At 41.8% G+C, this 22,028-nt stretch overlaps 1 protein-coding gene across 1 annotated transcript in view; it reads left to right on the forward strand.

Moving 5' to 3' along the window:
* si:dkey-106n21.1 (solute carrier family 23 member 2) overlaps nucleotides 1-22,028 on the forward strand; it is an 81,984-nt gene that overhangs the window by 41,274 nt on the left and 18,682 nt on the right. Inside the window, exons 6-7 of the mRNA XM_021576696.3 lie at nucleotides 2,394-2,575; nucleotides 17,375-17,492. Of these exons, the coding sequence (XP_021432371.1) occupies nucleotides 2,394-2,575; nucleotides 17,375-17,492 (300 nt within the window). The remainder of the gene's footprint in view (nucleotides 1-2,393; nucleotides 2,576-17,374; nucleotides 17,493-22,028) is intronic.

The raw sequence follows: 22,028 nt of genomic DNA on the forward strand, positions 1-22,028 counted from the left end.
AACCAACAGTTCAGTTCAAGAAGAGTTAAGAAAATATTTACCAAATAAACTAAATAAAAAAATAATGAAAAGTAACACAATAACATAACATCAATGAGAACATATACAGGGGGTACCGGTACCGATTCAGTATGCGGGGTACAGGTTAGAGGTAATTTGTACATGTAGGTAGGGGTGAAGTGACTATGCATAGATAACAAACAGCGAGTAGCAGCAGTGTACAAAACTGTAATAGTCCAGTGGCCATTTGAGTAGTTGTTCAGCAGTCTTGTGGCTTTGGGGTTCTAGCTGTTATAAGGAGCCTTTTGGTCCTAGACTTGGCGCTCCGGTATCAATGTTGTCTTGGTAAGTGATTCCAGTGTTAATTTGGTCTTGTGTTTTAGGTTATTGTTCTTATGAAATATGAATTAGTCTCCCAGTGTCTGTTAGAAAGCAGACTGAAATCAAGTTTTTCTCTTGGATTTTTAGTATTCCTTTTTCTTTTTATCAAAAAAAAAATCCTTATTCCTTGCCGATGACAGGCATACAAATAACATAATGCAGCCAGCACTATGCTTGAAAATATGAAGAGTGGTACTCAGTGATTTGTTGTTGGATTTGCCCCGAACAAAACACTTCATATTCAGGACAAAAAGTTAATTTCTTTGTCCAATATTTTGTTCAGTATTGCCAAAGTGCCTTGTTGCAAACAGTATGCATGTTTTGGAATATTTTTATTCTGTATATGCTTCCTTCTTTTCACTCTGTCATTTAGGTTAGTATTGTGGAGTAACTACAATGTTGTTGATCCATCCTCAGTTTTCTCATATTACAACCATTAAACTCTGTAACTGTTTTTAAATCAACATTGGTCAAATCCCAAAGCAGTTTACTTCCTCTTCGACAACTGAGGTAGGAAGGACGCCTGCATCTTTGTAGTGACTAGGTGTATTTATTTTTATTTAACTAGGCAAATCAGTTAAGAACAAACTCTTATTTTCATTGACAGCCTAGGAACAGTGGGTTAACTGCCTTGTTCAGGGGAAGAACGACATATTTTTAACTTTTCGGCTCAGGGATTTGATCTTGCAACATTTTGGTTACTAGTCCAACGCTCTAACCACTAGGCTACCTGCCACCCCGTATTGATACACCATCCAAGGCCTGATTAATAACTTCACCATGCTCAAAGGGACATTCAGCGTCTACTTATTTTTTACATTTTTTAAACACATCTACCAATCGGTTCCCTTCTTTGCGAGGCATTGAAAAACCTCCCTGGTCTTTGTTGTTGAATCTGTGCTTGAAATTCACTACTTGATTGAGGGACCTTACAGATAATTGTATGTGTGGGGTACAGAGATGGGGTAGTTATTCAAAAATCATGTTAACCACTATTATTGAACACGGAATGAGTTCATGCAACTTATCATGTGATTTGTTTTAAGCACATTTTTACTCCTGAACTTATTTAGGCTTATCATGAAAAAGGGATTGAATACTTATTGACTAAAGAAATTTCAGCTTTTAATTTTGTATTAATAAAAAAAGAGATATACTAACAAAATTCCACTTTGACATTATGGGTTATTGTTTGTAGATCGACGACACAAAATCTCAATATAATAGAAATTCAGGCTGTAACAACACAACAAAATGTGGAAAAAGTAAAGGGGTGGGATTACTTGCTGAAGGCACTGTATATACATCAGGACATGTACATGGTGAACTCGTACACATTGTAAATACGTAATTAGAATGCACTATTTTAGATTGTGACCTACCACTTGCATGTCAATATCAGACTGGGATTTATTGAAGTTTTCCCCCTATCTGTAAGCATGACCAATGGCGAAAGAGTTCCACAGGGATGCTGGCCAATGTTGACTCCAATGCTTCCCACAGTTGTCAAGTTGGCTCAATGTCCAGTGGGTGGTGGGCCATACTTAATACAACCAGGAAACTGTTGCGCTGGAAAAACCCAGCAGCTTTTCAGTTCTTCACACACTCGAACCAGTGCACCTGGCACCTATTACCATATCCGTTCAAAGGCACTTAAATATGTTGTCTTGTCCATTCACTCTCTGAATGGCGCACATACTGTACACCATCCATTTCACAATTGTCTCAAGGCTTAAAAATCTTTATTTAACCCATCTCCTTCGCTTCATCTACATTGGATTAACAGGTGGATTAACAGGTGACATCAATAAGGGATCATAGCTTTCACCTGGATTCACCTAGCCAGTCTATGTTATGGAAAAGGCAGGTGTTTCTAATGTTTTGTACCCTAAGTTTATTGCTGCAGTGGCAAGTTGAAACATAACCAACCCTCTTACATAGGAAATATATTAGCTTCCAGAGAATAAAGCTAATCCAGTCTCACGCTAATCTCTTTGCCTTGTCATTCACAGATCCAGGGGGCCATCTTGGTGTCTTCCATGCTCCAGCTAGTACTGGGCTTGTCAGGTCTAGTTGGTCTGGTGCTGAAGTTTATCGGGCCCCTGGCCATCGCTCCCACCATCAACCTCATTGGCCTCTCACTCTTCATAGAAGCTGGGAAGAAATCTGGGGCCCACTGGGGAATAGCTGCCCTGTGAGTAAAAGGCATTTTGCAATATTCCTGTGAAAACTGACTTTCACTGTTGTTGTATATTCAATGGAGGTTTGCAGAGGTTTTGAACAGGTTGCTTGAGGCTTCACTTGGCGCCACAGCACTCAATGTTCAGATAATATGACACTTGTTCTGTGACCAATGCAACCTTGAGGCTTCACTTGGCGCCACAGCACTCAATGTTCAGATAATATGACACTTGTTCTGTGACCAATGCAACCTTGAGGCTTCACTTGGCGCCACAACACTCAATGTTCAGATAATATGACACTTGTTCTGTGACCAATGCAACCTTGAGGCTTCACTTGGCGCCACAACACTCAATGTTCAGATAATATGACACTTGTTCTGTGACCAATGCAACCTTGAGGCTTCACTTGGCGCCACAACACTCAATGTTCAGATAATATGACACTTGTTCTGTGACCAATGCAACCTTGAGGCTTCACTTGGCGCCACAGCACTCAATGTTCAGATAATTTGACACTTGTTCTGTGACCAATGCAACCTTGAGGCTTCACTTGGCGCCACAGCACTCAATGTTCAGATAATATGACACTTGTTCTGTGACCAATGCAACCTTGAGGCGAGCAAACCATTAATAATAAGAGGGGCCTGACAATGACCAAGCCTTCTTGTATGTCTAAATACGCTCTGTTTTTGTAGCCTTTTGAATGCTAAACCAAATATGTGACCGACTGGCTCGATTCTGTCTTATGTAGCAAAATTTTAAATAGTGTTTTTTACATTGGATAAAAGTAGAGACTCAGAGCTAGAAAATTGTATATCATACACTACAGTTGAGGAACAATGGGAAAGTAATTATGCTTGAAAGGTTGAGAAACTTTGAGAAAATTGCCTGTGAATATTTGAGTACACCTACTGGAGAGCTCTTTGTCTACACCCATTCAGCATTGTTGTCACGATAGTCATAATGATTGGACCAAGGTGCAGCGTGCGTAGAGTTCCACATATTTTAATTAATAGAAACTCACTAACAAAACAAACAAGCACAAACGAAACGTGCTGCTACTGGTGTGCACACTGGCAACTATCTGTAGACAAGATCCCACAAAGCACAATGAGGAAATGGCTGCCTAAATATGATCCCCCATCAGAGTCAACGATAAACAACTGTCTCTAATTGGGAACCATACCAGGCCAACATAAACCATTAATCACCTAGATGACCCACCCTAGTCACTATCATGCCCCAACCAACAGAGATTAAACAGCTGTCTATGGTCAGGGCATGACAATTGTTCACACCCTCTTAAGCCTTAACCCCACCCATCTCTTTCACATATAAGGCCATGTGCTAAACAGAGTGAGTACGGTAGTGTACTAAACTGTCAAATTTCAGGTAAGACCCAGATGCAGACAGTGTTGAAGTAACACCAGTTTATTACTAGTACAGGGGCAGGCAAAATGACAGGTCAAGGGCAGGCAGAGGTTGGTAATCCAGATAGGGTGCAAAAGATCCAGAACGGCAGACAGTCTCAAGGTCAGAGCAGGCAGGGGTTAATAATCTAGTGTGGTGTGGCAAAGTATAGAACCAGCAACACGTGCCAGTATTGTGGAAAATCTCAATAATTACACAAATTCCTAAAGCATCTAATCCCTCTGTGCTGAATGACTGCCGCCCTGTCGCCTTGACATTCTTAGTGATGAAATGCCTTGAGAAAATTGTGAAAAGTCATATTCTCAGTGTCACTCAGAAGCTTCTCGACCCAGTTCAGTTTGCATATCAGCCTACCAGAGGAGTTGATGATGCCATTCTTACCCTCCATTATATGGTCTATAGACATCTAGAGGGTGCCAAATCCCATGTCAGGGTTCTGTTTGTTGACTTTTCTTCTGCCTTCAATACAAACCAGCCTTACATTCCTGGCACAGTGACTCATTTGGAACTTCTCCTTAGATGGGGGGCTGGTTTTGTGGCTGTTGGACTTCCTGAGCCATGCTCACAGCGAGTCAAAATAGGTCCCCACGTGTCGGATATACGCAATAACAACACAGGCTCTCCTCAGGGATGTGTTTTGTCCCCACTCCTGTACATCTTGTACACTAATAGTTGTACTAGTTCCCATATTGACAGAAACCTCGTTAAGTTCGCTGATGACACTGCCTTGATCAGCCTGTTGCATGATGACGAGGAACATCATGGCCCGGTCCTAGATGACTTTGAAGAGTGGTGTGAGGAATCCCACTTGGTCCTCAATACCAACAAGACCAAAGAGATGTGCATAGACTTCAGGAAGCATACAACACCTACCTCTGCAACATCTATCAGACATTTTTGAGGAATACAAATATCTGGATGTCCTTTTGGACAATAAGCTTCAGTGAAGTAAATGTACAGACCTGATCTACAAGCTGGGATCTTTTAATGTAGACTGTACTATATTGACTCTGTTTTACAAATCTTTTATTGAGAGTATTTTAACTTTTGTATTGTTTGTTGGTTTGGCAATGCCACTGTCAGCCAGATAAATATGTTGAGAAGGATTATTACCACAGCAAGCAAGATAATTGGAGTCAAACAGTCAGGCCTGGATGAGATCTTTAAGGTCAGGGCCCTCCGTAAGGCTCACATAATCATTTTAGACCCAAGCCACCCTCTGTACCTGGACTTTAAACTATTCCTCTCTGGGCGCAGGTATAGGGCACCGCTGAGCAGGAAAAACAGAACTAGACAATCATTTGTGCCAGGTGTGATATCCCTCCTAAATAGCTCGGGCTAATGTTCCTATCGACTCCGTAAGGCCACCAGGCAAGTCTTTTTATTTTATTTTTTAATTTTTTTATTATTATTATATATAATTTTTTTATTGCTATGTAACTGTTATGAAAGTTGTATTGTCAATTTTGTTTTGAATTTAACTTTAAATGTGTACATGACACTACAACAACATTTCCCTATGGGGACAATAAAGTCAGTAAGTAAGCAGGCAGGCAGAATGATCAAAACCGAGAAAAACAGGAACTAGAACAGACAGGAGCAAGGGGAAAACCGCTGGTAGGTTTCACAGAAAAAAAATGAACTGGCAACAGACAAACAGAGAACACAGGTATAAATACACTGGGGGATAATGGGGAAGATTGGCGACACCTGGAGGGGGGTGGAGACAAACTCTGTGTAAACTGGACACCACATATCCTGAGGCTGCATTTATTGTAGCTGGGGAGGCTAATCTGAAAACAAGGCTCCCTAAATTTTATCAGCATACAAGCCCTCCCCCACCCTCCTTTCAGAAAATCTAACCATGACTCCATTTTGCTGCTCCCAGCCTATAGACAGAAACTAAAACAGGAAACGCCCGTGCTCAGGTCTGTTCAACGCTGGTCCGACCAATCAGATTCCATGCTTCAAGATTGCTTCGATCACTTGGACTGGGATATGTTCCGCATATCGTCGTAAAATAACATTGAAGAATATGCTGATTCGTGGAGCGAGTTTATTAGCAAGTGCATTGGTGATGTTGTACCCACAGCGACTATTAAAACCTTCCCCAAACAGAAATCATAGATTGATGGCAGCATTCGCGCAAAACTGAAAGCGCGAACCACTGCTTTTAATCAGGGCAAGGCGACCGGAAACATGAGTAAAGACAAACAGAGGAGCTATTCCCTACGCAAGGCAATCAAACAAGCTAAGTGTCAGTATAAAGACAAAGTAGAGTCGCAATTCAACGGCTAAGACACGAGGGGTATGTGGCAGGGTCTAAAGTCAATCACGGACTACAAAAAGAAAACCAGCCCCGTCGCGAACCCCAATGTCTTGCTCCCAGACAAACTAAATAACTTCTTTGCTTGCTTTGAGGACGATACAGTGCCACTGACACGGCCCGCTACCAAAACCTGCAGACGCTCCTTCACTTCAGCGAACGTGAGTAAAACATTTCAACGTGTTTAACCCTCGCAAGGCTGCCGGCCCAGACGGCATCCCTAGCCGCATCCTCAGAGTATGCGCAGACCAGCTGGCTGGTGTGTTAACGGACATATTCAATCAATCCCTATCCCAGTCTGCTGTTCCCACATGCTTCAAGAGGGCCACCATGGTTCCTGTTCCCAAGAAAGCTAAGGTAACTGAGCTAAATGACTATCGTAGCACTCGTAGCACTCGCCCCATAGCACTCACTTCCATCATCATGAAGTGCTTTGAGAGACTAGTCAAGGACCATATCACCTCCACCCTACCTGACACCCTAGACCCACTCCAATTTGCTTACCGCCCCAATAGGTCCCCAGACAACACAATCGCAATCACACTGCACACTGCCCTAACCCATCTGGACAAGAGGAGTACCTATGTAAGCATGGTGTTCATCGACTACAGCTCAGCATTTAACACCATAGTACTCTCCAAACTTGTCATTAAGCTCGAGACCCTGGGTCTCAACCCCGCCCTGTGCAACTGGGTCCTGGACGTCCTGACTGGCCGCCCCCTGGTGGTGAGGGTAGGAAACAACATCTCCACCCCACTGATCCTCAACACTGGGGCCCCACAAGGGTGCATTCTCAGCCCTCTCCTGTACTCCCTGTTCACCGATGACTGCGTGGCCATGCACGCCTCCAACTCAATCATCATGTTTGCAGATGACAATACAGTGGTAGGCTTGATTATCAACGATGACGAAACAGCCTACAGGGAGGAGGTGAGGGCCCTCGGAGTGTGGTGTCAGGAAAATAACTTCACACTCAATGTCAACAAATCAATGGAGACGATTATGGACTTCAGGAAACAGCAGAGGGAGCAGCCCCCTATCCACATCGATGGGACAATAGTGGAGAAGGTTGAAAGTTAAGTTCATCGGCGTGCACATCACGGACAAACTGAAATGGTCCACACATACACAGTGTGGTGAAGAAGGCGCAGCAGCTCCTCTTCAACTTCAGGAGGCTGATTAAATTTGGCTTGTCACCAAAAACACTCACAAACTTTTACAGATGCACAATCGGGAGCATCCTGTCGGGCTGTATCACCGCCTGGTAAGGCAACTGCTCCGCCCACAACCGTAAGGCTCTCCAAAGGGTAGTGAGGTCTGCACAACGCACCACTGGGGGCAAACTACCTGTCCTCCTGGACACCTACACCACCCGATGTTACAGGAAGGCCAAAAAGTGCATCAAGGACAACAACCACCCGAGCCACTGCCTGTTCACCCCACTATCATCCAGAAGGTGAGGTCAGGTCAGTACAGGTTCATCAAAGCTGTGACCGAGAGACTAAAAAACAGCTTCTATCTCAAGGCCATAAGACTGTTAAACAGCCATCACTAACATTGAGTGGCTGCTGCCAACATACTGACTCAAATCTCTAGTATAAGGTAGTTGTTGTGAAATTGTTAGATTACTTGTTAGATATTACTGCATGGTCGGAACTAGAAGCACAAGCATTTCGCTACACTCGTGAAATGCTAACCATGTGCATGTGACAAATAACATTTGATTTGATTTGAAGCCTGGTAAAACAGATCAGGGTGTGACACTAAACAACCAAAGCTTTCACGAATGGTTTATACTTTGTCTATCGACATGTCTGTATACAGTTGTCTCATTCACATCATTAATGTTTTTAGGGCTTCCGAGTGGGCACGACATCTCAGTGCTAGAGGTGTCAGTACAGACCCTGGTTTGATCCCGGACTGTATTACAACTGGCTGTGATTGGGAGTCCCATAAGGTGGCACACAACTGACTCAGCACCTTCCGGGTTAGGGGAGGGTTTGGCCAGTGTAGGCCGTCATTGTTAAATAAGAATGCATTCTTAACTGACTTGCCTAGTTAAATAAAAGTAAAATAAAATTATATTGACATCAAACTTGTCGTTATGAAAGATTATACACAAAAACAAGCTACATTACATCAGCAGCCTGGTGGTCCAAAATTGCATGACTGGTGTATTTTAACACCAATAAACCCATCTGTTTAAAAATGTATTTAGTATTATGTAAATCTAGCAAACCAGGCAACTGAAAGCAACATTCTAAACAATGTTTTGGCTTATTTCTAGCCTGTTAGCTAGCTAACCAACGTTAAGTTAGCTGGATAGCCAGTTCAAATAATGGCTATATCATATAGCTGACAATGTCTTAACTTTAGCTCATTTGTATTCATTATTACAGGAAAATAAACTCACTACAAGATCATTATTTACAAGTTAATGGCGAGCTAATTACAGAAAATAGCTTACGGTTGTGAGTGTGACAAAATTAAAGCAGGCCTTTCTACTGTAGAATTTTAGAACTTGGATACTGTCTCGTTGGCCTAACGTTATATCCTAATTTGACATTGATGCAGGTCATGGTAATGTGAAGAACAACGTCTCTGGTATTTGTATTAATTATGGATCTCCATTTGCTGCTGCCAAGGCAGCTACTCTTCCCGGTGTAAAGCAAAATTAGAGCAGTTATACAATTTTAAAAACTGTAAAACACAGAGGGGAGACAGAGAGCTGGTTTCAGTAGGTGTTTATTGCAAAGGCCCACAGGAGAAGGCAGGTAGCTGGGTCCAGGGGCAGGCATAAGGTCATACACAGGAGGAGGCAGGTAGCTGGGTCCAGGGGCAGGCAGAAGGTCATACACAGGAGGAGGCAGGTAGCTAGGTCCAGGGGCAGGCAGAAGGTCATACACAGGAGGAGGCAGGTAGCTGGGTCCAGGGGCAGGCAGAAGGTCATACACAGGGGGTCCAAAAAAGCAACAGTACAGGCAGGGAAAAGGCTAGAAACGTAGTCCGGGAGATCAGGCAATAGGAAGATAACAGGAAATCCAATAGGCTAAAGTATAGGCAAAAAGGCATCATTAGTGAGGCAGGCAAAATCTATCATACACAGGTGTAAATCACAGGAAACTCAGCGCTCTGAAAGACGTGTGTCACAAAACAAACAATACCTCAGTGATGGGGTGCAAAGAACTGAACTAAATAAGGTGTGATAATGACATACAGGTGTGTGAACAGGTGATTAGAATTCAGGTGATTGGGATCTGGAGAGTGAGCTGCATTCAGGGGATCTAGGTGTTTGAGAGTGTGAGCTGGAAAGTGGGCTGGAAAGTGGCCTGCGTTCAGGGGATCTACGTGTTTGTGGGTGTGAGTTGGAAGCAGACGTTACAAAAACATTAAAATAAATTCACAGGTTTCACAACACACTGTGGGCCCTCATGCCCCTGCCCCACCACTACCACATATCTACAATCAAAATCCATGTGTACATGTGTGTATAGTGCGTATGTTATCGTGTGTGTGTATGCATGTGTCTATGGCTATGTTTGTGTTGCTTCACAGTCCCCGCTGTTCCATAACGTGTATTTTTATCTGTTTTTTAAATCAAATTTTACTGCTTGCATCAGTTACCTGATGTGGAATAGAGTTCCATGTAGTCATGGCTCTATGTAGTACTGTGCGCCTCCCATAGTCTGTTCTGGACTTGGGGACTGTGAAGAGACCTCTTGTGGCATGTCTTGTAGGCTATGCGTGGGTGTCCGAGTTGTGCACCACAAGTTCAAACAGACAGCTCGGTGCACTCAACATGTCAATACCGCTCATAAATACAAGTAGGGATGAAGTCAATCTCTCCACCACTTGGAGCCAGGATAGATTGACATGCATATCATTAATTTTAGCGCTCTGTGTACATCCAAAGGCCAGCCGTGGTGTCCTGTTCTGAGCCAATTGCAATTTTCCTAACTCCCTTTTTGTGGCACTGGACCACATGACTGAACAGTAGTCCAAGTGCGACCAAACTAGGGCCTGTATGACCTGCCTTGTTGATAGTGCTGTTAAGAAGGAAGAGCATCGCTTTATTATGGACAGACTTCTACCCATCTTAGCTACTGTTGTATCAATATGTTTTGACCATGACCGTTTACAATCCAGGGTTACTCCAAGCAGTTTAGTCACCTCAACTTGCTTAATTTCCACATGATTTATTACAATATTTAGTTGAGGTTTAGTGAATGATTTGTCCAAAATACAATGCCTTTAGTTTCAGAAACATTTAGGACTAATTTATTCCTTTTCACCCATTCTGAAACTAACTGCAGCTCTTTGTTAATTATGTGTTGCAGTCATTTCAGTTGCTGTAGTAGCTGAAATGTATAATGTTCAGTCATACGCATTCATAGACACACTGGCTTTACTCAAAGATTGAAAAAAGTAAGGGGCCTAGACAGCTTTACTGGGGAATTCCTGATTCTAACTGGATTATGTTGGAGAGGCTTCCATTAAAGAACACCATCTGTGTTTTTTTAGACGGGTAACTATCTATCCACAATATAGTGGATAGATAGGAGTGTAAAGCCATAACACATACGTTTTTCCATCAGCAAACTATGATCAATTCATGTCAAAAGCCATACTGAAGTATAAAAAAACAGCCCCACAATACTTTTTGTCTTCAATTTCTCTAGCCAATCATCAGTCATTTGTGTAAGTGCTGTGCATGTTGAATGTCCTTCCGTTTAAGCATGCTGAAACGGAAGGACATTTGTTTACTGTAAAATAGCATTGTATCTGCTCAAACACAATTTTTTACAAAAGTTTACTAAAGGTTGGTAAAAGGCTGATTGGTCGGCTATTTGAGCCAGTAAATGGGGCTTTACTATTCTTAGGTAGCGGAATTACATTTACTTCCCTCCAGGCCTGAGGGCACACACTTTCTAGTAGGCTTACATTGAAAATATTGTCCGCTATTTTCCTCAGTAATTTCCCATCCAAGTTGTCAGACCCCGGTAGCTTGTCATTGTTGATAGACAACAATCATTTTTTCACTTAACGGAATTCAAAATTACAATGCTTGTCTTTCATAATTTGGTCAGATATACTTGGATGTGTAGTGTCAGTACTCATTGCTGGCATGTCATGCCTAAGTTTGCTAATCTTGACAATGAAAAAATCATTAAGTAGTCGGTTTTGTGACGAATGAGCCATTTGATACAATGAATAATGGAGCTGAGTTTGCCTTTATTCCCAAAATGTCATTTAAGGTGCTCCAACGTGTTTTACTATCATTCTTTATGTAATTTATCTTTGTTTCATAGTTTCTTAGTTTTTTTGTAGTTTCTTCTTCTTTTTATTTAGTTTAGTCACATGATTTCTCAATTTGCAATCCGTTTGCCAATCCATTGTGCAGCCAGACTTACTTGCCATTCCTTTTGTCTAATCCCTCTCAGCCATACAATTTTTAAATTCCTCATCAATCCATGGAGATTTAATAGTTTTTACAGACATTTTCTTAATGGGTGTGTAACTGCAATAAGCATTTCATAAATGTGTCAAGTGCAGCGTCTGTTTGCTCCTCATTACACACAACAGACCAACAAATATTCTTGACAAATAACATAGGAATCATTACAAAACTTACTGTATGATCTCTTGTACACTATATTAGACCCAGCCTTTGGAATTGTATTTTTCCTAGATATGGCTACTATATTGTGATCATTACATCTGATGGATCTGGAAACTGCTTTCAAGCGAATTTCTGCAGCATTAGTAAAGATGTGATCAATACATGTTGATGATTTCATTCCTGTTTGTAACTACCCTGGTAGGTTGACTGATGACCTGAACCAGGTTGCATGCACTGGTTACAGTTTGAAGCTTTCTCTTGAGTGGGCAACTTGATGAAAACCAGTCAATATTTACATTACCCAGCAAATATACCTCTCTGTTGATATCACATACATTATCAAGCATTTCACACATTTTATCCAGATACTGACTGGTAGCACTTGGTGGCCTATAGCAGCTTCCCACAAGAATGGATTTTAGGCGAGGTAGATAAACTTGTACCCATATTACTTCAACAGTATTTAACATGAAATCCTCTCTAAGCTTTACAGGAATGTGGTTCTGAAAATAAAATGGCCACACCTCCACCTTTGGCATTTCTGTAGATCTTATAAACATGTATTGCTACCACTGTATCAAAGGTATTATCTAAGTGAGTTTCAGAGATAGTCAGAATATAAATTTAATCTGTTACTATGAAATAATTGATTTCATGAACCTTGTTTCTTAAGCTGTGTTAATGTGGGCTATTTTGCGCACTTTTCTTCTGGGATGCTTGCTTATTTTCATTGCTTTACTAGGAAGCTTAGCAGATGTAGATATGTTCATGTTATTTATGTTTGTGCAGGGTGAGCTGCACACAGTGGACTTCCTACTAGGGCACACCACCTCAGTGTTAACAGTATACATCTGGTTCATAGGCACATGATTATTGCATACAATAGTTGTAGGATCAGCAGAGGCATTCAGGGCAGTTAGAGGGACATAAATTAGGGTACTTACATTGTGTCTACCAATGCCCATGGTATAATGTACATTTGCTGAAGATTCATGACAGCTCAGTGTCACAATGATAGGGATTAACTGAGCTGGGCTCGGGTCATTGATCATTCATTGTCTCTATAATGCTGTGAAAGGATCCAGGAACCCAAATGATTTGGGTGGATCCAAAACTACTTATAAGACGTGTTTTGTTTCCAAAAGGCATCAAAATTGTCAACAAAAGTTACACCCATGGAGCTGCAATAATCACGCAGCCAGTTGGGAAGAGAAAAAATCTCGCTAAAGCGTTCAATGCCACAATTCAGAGAGAGCACGGGGCCAGATATGATGGGTCTTTTATTAGTGTCTACAGTAGCAGAGAGTCAAATCCAGTTTCAACTGTTCAGAGCTGCCCTTCATAATGTCATTAAAACCCACGTGGACTACGATAGAATTGATTTCCAAGTTCTGACGTGGTACATTCAGGAGCAGCTTTGTAATGTCATTCACCCAAGCTCCGGGATAGGACATTGTTCTTGCACCAGGAACGGTCACACAATTGCCACAATGGAACTCTGAGTGATCCGGTTTGCCCTGAAACAAAGCATAATAGATACAGCTCCTACAGCGATGGAACCTTTCATTTATTTCTCCAGACAAACACACACCATATCAAATTAAATCAATGTTTATTTGTAACATGCACAAACACAGAAGGCGTAAACTGTACAATGAAATGGTTCCTTGCATAGTGGGGTCTTTTGTTTAGACATATAGCTAGCTAGACAATGAGCCATAATCCCAAATCATAACGTTACTACCATGCATGAATCTACAGGTAGCTAAAGCTAACCAACTAGGTTCAATGTTAGCTAGCTAGCTAACATTAGGCTTTAACTAGCAATGCAAATGTCTCTGAGATACGAATAATATTACTACACAGATCATACACGTAACGTTAGCTAGTGAGCCAGCCAGCCAGTTAACTTTAGCTAGCTAGCTAACAGTACACCTTAACCTGCAAAGAAAATAACTTTCTGGCAAAAGTAATAACGTATAATATCTGAAAATGTAGCTAACTAGACTCTCTTACCTGTATACATGGATGAACGCTTCTCCCTCTCTGTTACGGATGCCACGGTTGCCCTTATTTCATAAATATAATCCGGAGACAGGTGTTTTTTTGTAGTTCTTCGTGATATCTTTAAAAAAAAGCTGTGTTAGAGAGGATTACCTACACATACTGAGCAGCTCATGTTATAGACATGGCAGACCAATCTGAACTCATCTCCCGGCATGTCCAGCCCATCCTTTATCTCAGCTAATCATGTATGGCTAGGGTGAAGGTTCCTGACTTTTTCCGTGGCTAAACCAACTAGGCTCATAATTTAACAATTTTATTTGTATTATGGTATCCCGGGAGGTCTGGAGGCGAAAGAAATGCACACCCGTTTAGGCGAGGTTCTGGTTAGTGGAGTAGAACACTCAAAAAAGAAAATGTGAGCCGCACACTTTAGGAGCTCAGATGCAATAATGTAATAACCTAATAACCAACATTCCTACAGACAAGCTGTCTTCATCAGGGTATATTATAATGGCAAACACTGCAGGTCACTAAGCTGATGGCACAAATTAGGGGCAATTAGGGGAGAATGCCAACCAGCAGTGCAGCCCACATATAGGGAGCACCATGGCACACCGTAGGAGATAAAAAGAGAGGCAGAGAGTGAGCCAAGAGGCGGGAACAAAGCTCCCGGGGCACGGAACCAAATACGAGGAGGTGGCCCAGAAAGTTATTTTGTTGTTACATTTATTTTATGTTGAAATGTATGTTTTAAGTTGAGATTCTAGTCATAAAGGCGTGCCTTCTGACTAGAATCTCCCTGTCTCTGTGTCCATCCCTGTGCGCTCAAATCCAACACCCTGTGGTTTACCACAGTATTTACAGATGGCATACAAGTTTGTTTTTAAGGCACATGTTCCAGAAGGCATTTCTGCTAAAAAACGCATTTTGATAAACAAATGTTTACTTCCAAATGCCTCTCCTGTGAAGTAGTTTCCTAAAATGAGTCACATATGATCCGTGTGGTCTAACAAACAAGCCAGTAGAACATGTGACAGTCTCTTCTAAGAGGTAACTCACAGTAAGCAAGGAGAAAACAAAATATTTTCCCAGGAGACACAGCTTCAATTGACCCAATGTTCAGGCTTTATCTGTGTCACAATAGTTGGTTCTGATTCAAGTAACACAACTTCAGTCCCGACTTCAGTAGTCATGCTATTCAACTCTCATCCCCAAATGACAATTTAAGCAAATGTTTCCGATTTATTGATCTGTGTTGTCCTAAATGCCCGTCTGTACAGGCTCTTTGCCCAGCGAACGGACGACATCTGCTCCCTACCAGTTAATCTGACAAAGCTCCAACTGCCTCAGATCTTAAAAAGTGCCCTGCAGACAGAACTGTCACCAGCCAACTCACTGCACCCCTCGCTCAGCCTCTCCTTCAACTCTTACCCCCCCCACCCAACCCCACCCCAACCCCTGTGAAATGTTGAATCTTTATTTACAAAGGGGCGGGCGGGTGGGCGTCTCTGGATAATGTCATAACTAAATGCATTACGGTGAGAGAATCTTGTGGGATCCTGTCTCCATGTCTGGCTACTAATCAGCCACATCCCACTTAGCCTAGTGCCCCTTTCCTCCCTCTCTCCTACCATCTTGAGTCCTCCTGCATGCTCAGGAGCTTAGCCGAGTCACGGGGAGGCCACTGTTGTTGTTGCTGTGCCAGACAGTGTCGGTTTATGAATGGAAGCTGCAAAAGTGACCACTGAGCTTCTAGACCAATGTCTACATTTGATACCGTTCCATTAATTCCATTCCAGCCATCCTCATTTCCTTCACCTGCCTCCACTGCTGGCAGACAGGCATCCACACCCTTCCTTGGAACCTCTGTCAAGTGCCCTTTATGCTGGGGAAATTATTATGTAACCACTCTTTCTGGTAGTAAGGGGAATCCGTCTAAATTCTGGAAAACTGTCAATCTCTGAACCAAAGCTGCCACTACTCTCAAACCCCTGGATGCTGTTTATCATAGCGTCCTTTGTTTTATCACAGGAAACATTTTAATTACTCATCACTGCATTCTTTACCAAAGGTTGGCTGGACCGCTTTCAAGTCACAAGCTATTTTTGTTTACAAAGCTCTGCTCCACAAACTTCCGACTTACCTAACATCAAATTACAAGTTATCAAACCCATTCACAGGTGTGTCTAGAGTGTTAGGTAAATCAGCTTTTAATTTCCTTGTACCCTATGTTTGGAATAATCTCCAAAATACAGTACGTTTCGACTGGATGCTTCAGTGTCCCTAAGGCAAATCTGACAACTGACAACTGACTGATTTTTATAATCAAGAATGTGTTTGTTTTAATTGACTGTGTTTTGTATGTTAATATGTGTATTGTGTATATTTATGCTTATCTATACTTGCCTATTGATGGACTTGTTTTGTAATGCGCAGGCCAGTGCTCGTTTTTAAAAAGAGACTTTAGTCTCAACATGACTTCCATGTTGAAATAAAGGTAAATAATGAAAATAGGGGTCACATATCTAGCCTGTGTTCTGGGAAGGTTTGCTATGGAGGCAAAAACTGTGGTTGCATGGTTGGATGTATCGATAGTGAATTAGATAGGCTTTATTCCTGGAAACAGTGCTGGGAGTTGAAGAGAGGATCTGCATCGTGGGGAACACCCTTGACCGGCTTCATACAGCTGTCACAATATTAGACGGCACCGATAGCACCCAAGGCCAGGCAGTGTAGTGTTAGGAAATATGCCCCAAATGGCACCCTATTCCCTATATAGTGCCCTACTTTTGCCCGTGCACCGCATAGGGAATAGGGTGCCATTTGGGATGCAAACTTAGTGAACAGGTTATCACTCATCTGAGCGCTGTTATCAATCTACAAATAGTTACCATCAGTATCCCACAATTACATAAGATAACATGCATTTGATTGTCATAATATGTTCTGGGGTTTATCTTTAATACACTATGAATTTCAGTTAGTTTTATCACCCAGGATTAGCCGTAATCTCCCTTTTGTTGTGAGCTTTAAGCAACGTCTTAATGTCTTAAATAAAGGGTGGGATCACACTCGCACAACCGCATGTAATGACATGTTATTCTTCGAGCTAATTCACTCCAAGTTGATGTGTATGAAAACATGTCAAGTCTATATATGGGGGCGACAGGTAACCTAGCAGTTAAGAGTGTTGGGCCAGTAACCGAAAGGTCGCTGGTTTGAATCCCCGAGCTGATTAGGTGAAAAATCTGTTGATGTGCCCTTGAGCAAGACACTTTACCCCGATTGCTACTGCAATCTCTCTGGATAAGAGTGTCTGCTAAATTACTCAAATGTGTAAGTTATTTTGGCCCTGGGTTAGAAACCACTGGCTTAAGGTGGTCCAATGTGCGTGAGAATCCTTGTGTTTGTCTTTCCTTCCCACAGGACAGTGTGCCTCATCCTTCTGTTTTCTCAGTACCTGAGCAAAGTTGAAGTTCCTTTGATTGCTTACAAGGATAAGAAGTGGGAAGTGTTCCAGTATCCTCTCTTTAAGCTGTTTTCAGTAAGTTACTATATCTGTTTTCTGTGCTGAAAGATACTTGCTTCATATATACAGTACATCACCGTTTTGTAAATCACACTTTAATTCTGCACACGTTACAACGTTTCAGACACAGACTGCGTGTACTTTTTGGCCCTTCGTAGCCCTTCACAGCCCTTCGTAGCCCTTCATAGACCTTCGTAGCCCTTCGTAGCCCTTCGTAGACCTTCGTAGCCCTTCACAGCACTTCACAGCCCTTCGTAGCCCTTCGTAGACCTTCGTAGCCCTTCACAGCCCTTCGTAGACCTTCGTAGACCTTCGTAGACCTTCGTAGCCCTTCACAGCCCTTCGTAGCCCTTCGTAGACGTTCGTAGCCCTTGCATAAACACCTGCAGTATACAACTTCTGTTTAAAGAAAATGCGTTTCTTACAAGAAAATGTATGAACATTGTTACCATTCACACATCTGTTACCATAAAAACTCTATTGTTCTAAATTAAATGTATACTTAAACCAGAAATATCTTACCGTACGGACTCGGGAGAGTCGAAGGTTGAGAGCCGTGCGTCCTCAGAAACACAACCTAACAAAGCCGCACCAATGTGTCAGGGGAAACACCGAAACACAACCCAACAAAGCCGCACCAATGTGTCAGAGGAAACACCGTACACCTGGCGACTGTGTCAATGTGCACTGCGCCGGGCCCACCACAGGGCCAAACCCTCCCCTAACCCGGATGATGCTGGGCCAATTGTGCGCCCCCCATGGGTCTCCCGGTCGCGGCCGGCTGTGACAGAGCCTGGACTAGAACCCAGAATCTCTAGTGGCACAGCTAGTACTGCGATACAGTGCCTTAGACCACTGCAGGTTTCAGTTTTACTAGGACGTGGCGGATGGGTGTAAGCATCTGCCTCTGGTGCTAAAAGTTGCATGTTCAAATCCAGCGATAGAAAGTAGTTTTTGAGTTTTGGTTTAAGCCTATCCTTAACCTTAACCATTCTGATTTAAAACCTAACCTTAAGATATAGGTGTTAATGACTAAATCTAACCCTAACCTTAAAAATGTGGAGTTAATGCCTAAACTTAACCTTAAACACTTTGAAATTTGACGTGTTTAAAGAACATCTAAATTTGACGTTGGAGAAACATGGATGAACGTCTGATTCTGATGTGAGAGCTTGTTGTTTAGTCCAGGACTACATTTAATCTGGGTCCAGGAAACTGGCCCACTGTGCGCTACAGGAACAGAACACTTTTGGAGCCAAGCATAATATGAATGTCACTCTCAGTGCCTTCTCTTTTAACACCAATTTAGTAGCAATACATTCCTTTGGGAGTGATGATTAATGGACAGTCTATGCCAAAGGCAAGTTAAAAAAGGATGGGATAGAAAAAAAGCTAAACCATAGATGAAAAGGAGTTCACAGCAGGGTCTAGTCATTCTTATTTGCACACCGATCTACTCCTCGATGCACCTCTATAGAACTCAAATTTTGCCAGTTGGGAAGTGTCACTCAGGTGTCAACATCACAACAAAAAGCTTGTAAGAGAGCCTAACAAGCCTAGAGTTTAGTATCAGAATGAGGATGTTCCACCCTGCAGCTAGGGAACTTCTGGAGTTCACTTGTGATAATGTGGAAGAGGTACTGTATGTCAAGACAAGCACACACCTTACATTTACATTTTAGCAGCACTTTAGAGTTGTCACCTCTCTGCATGGATACCTACCATTCACATTTCAACTTGACGTCTGATGGAAATGACACAATGAATACAAACAAAAACATGCCACAAAGTAGCAGCATAAATACTATGTCTTTAAACGATGTCTAAACGACATCTAAACTAAATGATATGTCTAAACAATGTATCTAAATTGTATTTTTAAATGATTGAGATGTCTAAACTAACCAATGTTTCTAAATTATGTGTCTAAACGATGTCTTAATGAGATGTCTAAACTAAACAATATGTTGAAACAAAGTTTAAACTTTATTTATTTATTTTATTTGACCTTTATTTATGCAGAGTTTTTCTCAGAGATAATATCTATTTTCCAAGAGAGACCTGGTCCAATAGCAGCAGGGGGAACAACGTTCCAGACAAAACAACTTACATACACTAACACAACATTAAACAAAACTATACACATACAGTACAACAATTACATATTACATTAAAAACACTTACATCCTGACTAAAAGACAGCTGGCCTAAAAACAATTACACTCTTCTATGATATATACATCGATCAAGTGTTTAAACTCCACCAACGACACTAGATCATCACATTTTAAAATGTTCAGGAGGGAATTCCAGGACCACGGTGCTAAGTAACCAAAACTATTTTTACCATGACCTGTTCTAATTTTTGGAACTGTTAGAAGCAAATCAGAATGGGACCGTAATTAGTATTTATTTACTGACCTGACAAAACAATAACAGAGATACAATGGCATTTTACCCAATATGGCCTTATAAATCAGTGTATACCAGTGTTTAAGCCTACGCAAGTTCAATGACGACCAGCCAACAGCGCTGTAGAGATCACAATGAAGTGTTAGATGTTTCTGATTTGTAATGAACCTGAGGGCTGCATGATACACTGAATCAAGTGCTCTCAGGGTAGTGGCTGAAGCCTGCATATACAGTGGGGCAAAAAAAGTATTTAGTCAGACACTAATTGTGCAAGTTCTCCCACTTAAAAAGATGAGAGAGGCCTGTAATTTATCATAGGTACACTTCAACCATGACAGACAAAATGAGAAAAAAAAGTTCCAGAAAATCACATTGTAGGATTTTTAATGAATTTATTTGCAAATTATAGTGGAAAATAAGTATTTGGTCACCTACAAACAAGCAAGATTTCTGGCTCTCACAGACCTGTAACTTCTTCTTTAAGAGGCTCCTCTGTCCTCCACTCGCTACCTGTATTAATGACACCTGTTTGAACTTGTTATCAGTATAAAAGACACCTGTCCACAACCTCAAACAGTCACACGCCAAACTCCACTATGGCCATGGCCAAATAGCTGTCAAAGGACACCAGAAACAAAATTGTAGACCTGCACCAGGCTGGGAAGACTGAATCTGCAATAGGTAAGCAGCTTGGTTTGAAGAAATCAACTGTGGGAGCAATTATTAGGAAATGGAAGACATACAAGACCAATAATCTCCCTCGATCTGGGGCTCCACGCAAGATCTCACCCCGTGGGGTCAAAATGATCACAAGAACGGTGAGCAAAAATCCCAGAACCACACGGGGGGACCTAGTGAATGACCTGCAGAGAGCTGGGACCAAAGTAACAAAGCCTACCATCAGTAACACACTACGCCGCCAGGGACTCAAATCCTGCAGTGTCAGACGTGTCCCCCTGCTTAAGCCAGTACATGTCCAGGCCCGTCTGAAGTTTGCTAGAGAGCATTTGGATGATCCAGAAGAAGATTGGGAGAATGTCATATGGTCAGATGAAACCAAAATATAACTTTTTGGTAAAAACTCACCTCGTCGTGTTTGGAGGACAAAGAATGCTGAGTTGCATCCAAAGAACACCATACCTACTGTGAAGCATGGGGGTTGAAACATCATGCTTTGGGGCTGTTTTTCTGCAAAGGGACCAGGACGACTGATCCGTGTAAAGGAAAAAATGAATGTATCGTGAGATTTTGAGTGAAAACCTCCTTCCATCAGCAAGGGCATTGAAGATGAAACGTGGCTGGGTCTTTCAGCATGACAATGATCCCAAACACACCGCCTGGGCAACGAAGGAGTGGCTTCGTAAGAAGCTTTTCAAGGTCCTGGAGTGGCCTAGCCAGTCTCCAGATCTCAACCCCATAGAAAATCTTTGGAGGGAGTTGAAAGTCCGTGTTGCCCAGCAACAGCCCCAAAACATCACTGTTCTAGAGGAGATCTGCATGGAGGAATGGGCCAAAATACCAGCAACAGTGTGTGAAAACATTGTGAAGACTTACAGAAAACATTTGACCTCTGTCATTGCCAACAAAGGGTATATAACAAAGTATTGAGATAATCTTTTGTTATTGACGAAATACTTATTTTCCACCATAATTCGCAAATAAATTCAGAAAAAATCCTACAATGTGATTTTCTGGATTTTTTTTCTCATTTTGTCTGTCATAGTTGAAGTGTACCTATGATGAAAAGTACAGGCCTCTCTCATCTTTTTAAGTGAGAGAACTTGCACAATTGGTGGCTGACTAAATACGTTTTTGCCCCACTGTATATAACATCATTAAAATCTAAAACCGACAGTAACGTACATCATACCAGCGCCTTCCTGGCCTCAAAAGAAAAACAAGCCTTATGCCAGTAATAAAATCCTATTTTCAGCTTGAGCTTCCTTATCAAGTTCTCTACATGCACAGTGAAGCTCAGCTTATCATCAACCCACACACCCAAATATTTGCACACTTTAACTTGCTCTATAGTATGTCCAGCCAATGTAGCAATGACATGATTTGCAACATGCCAGGCATTTGAAAATACCATGCATTTTGTTTTACCCGAATTTAGAATCAGCTTTAAATCACACAGAT

Source organism: Oncorhynchus mykiss, chromosome 2 (genome assembly GCF_057628025.1).
Source record: "Oncorhynchus mykiss isolate SJ-2025 chromosome 2, ASM5762802v1, whole genome shotgun sequence".
Lineage (NCBI taxonomy): Eukaryota > Metazoa > Chordata > Actinopteri > Salmoniformes > Salmonidae > Oncorhynchus > Oncorhynchus mykiss.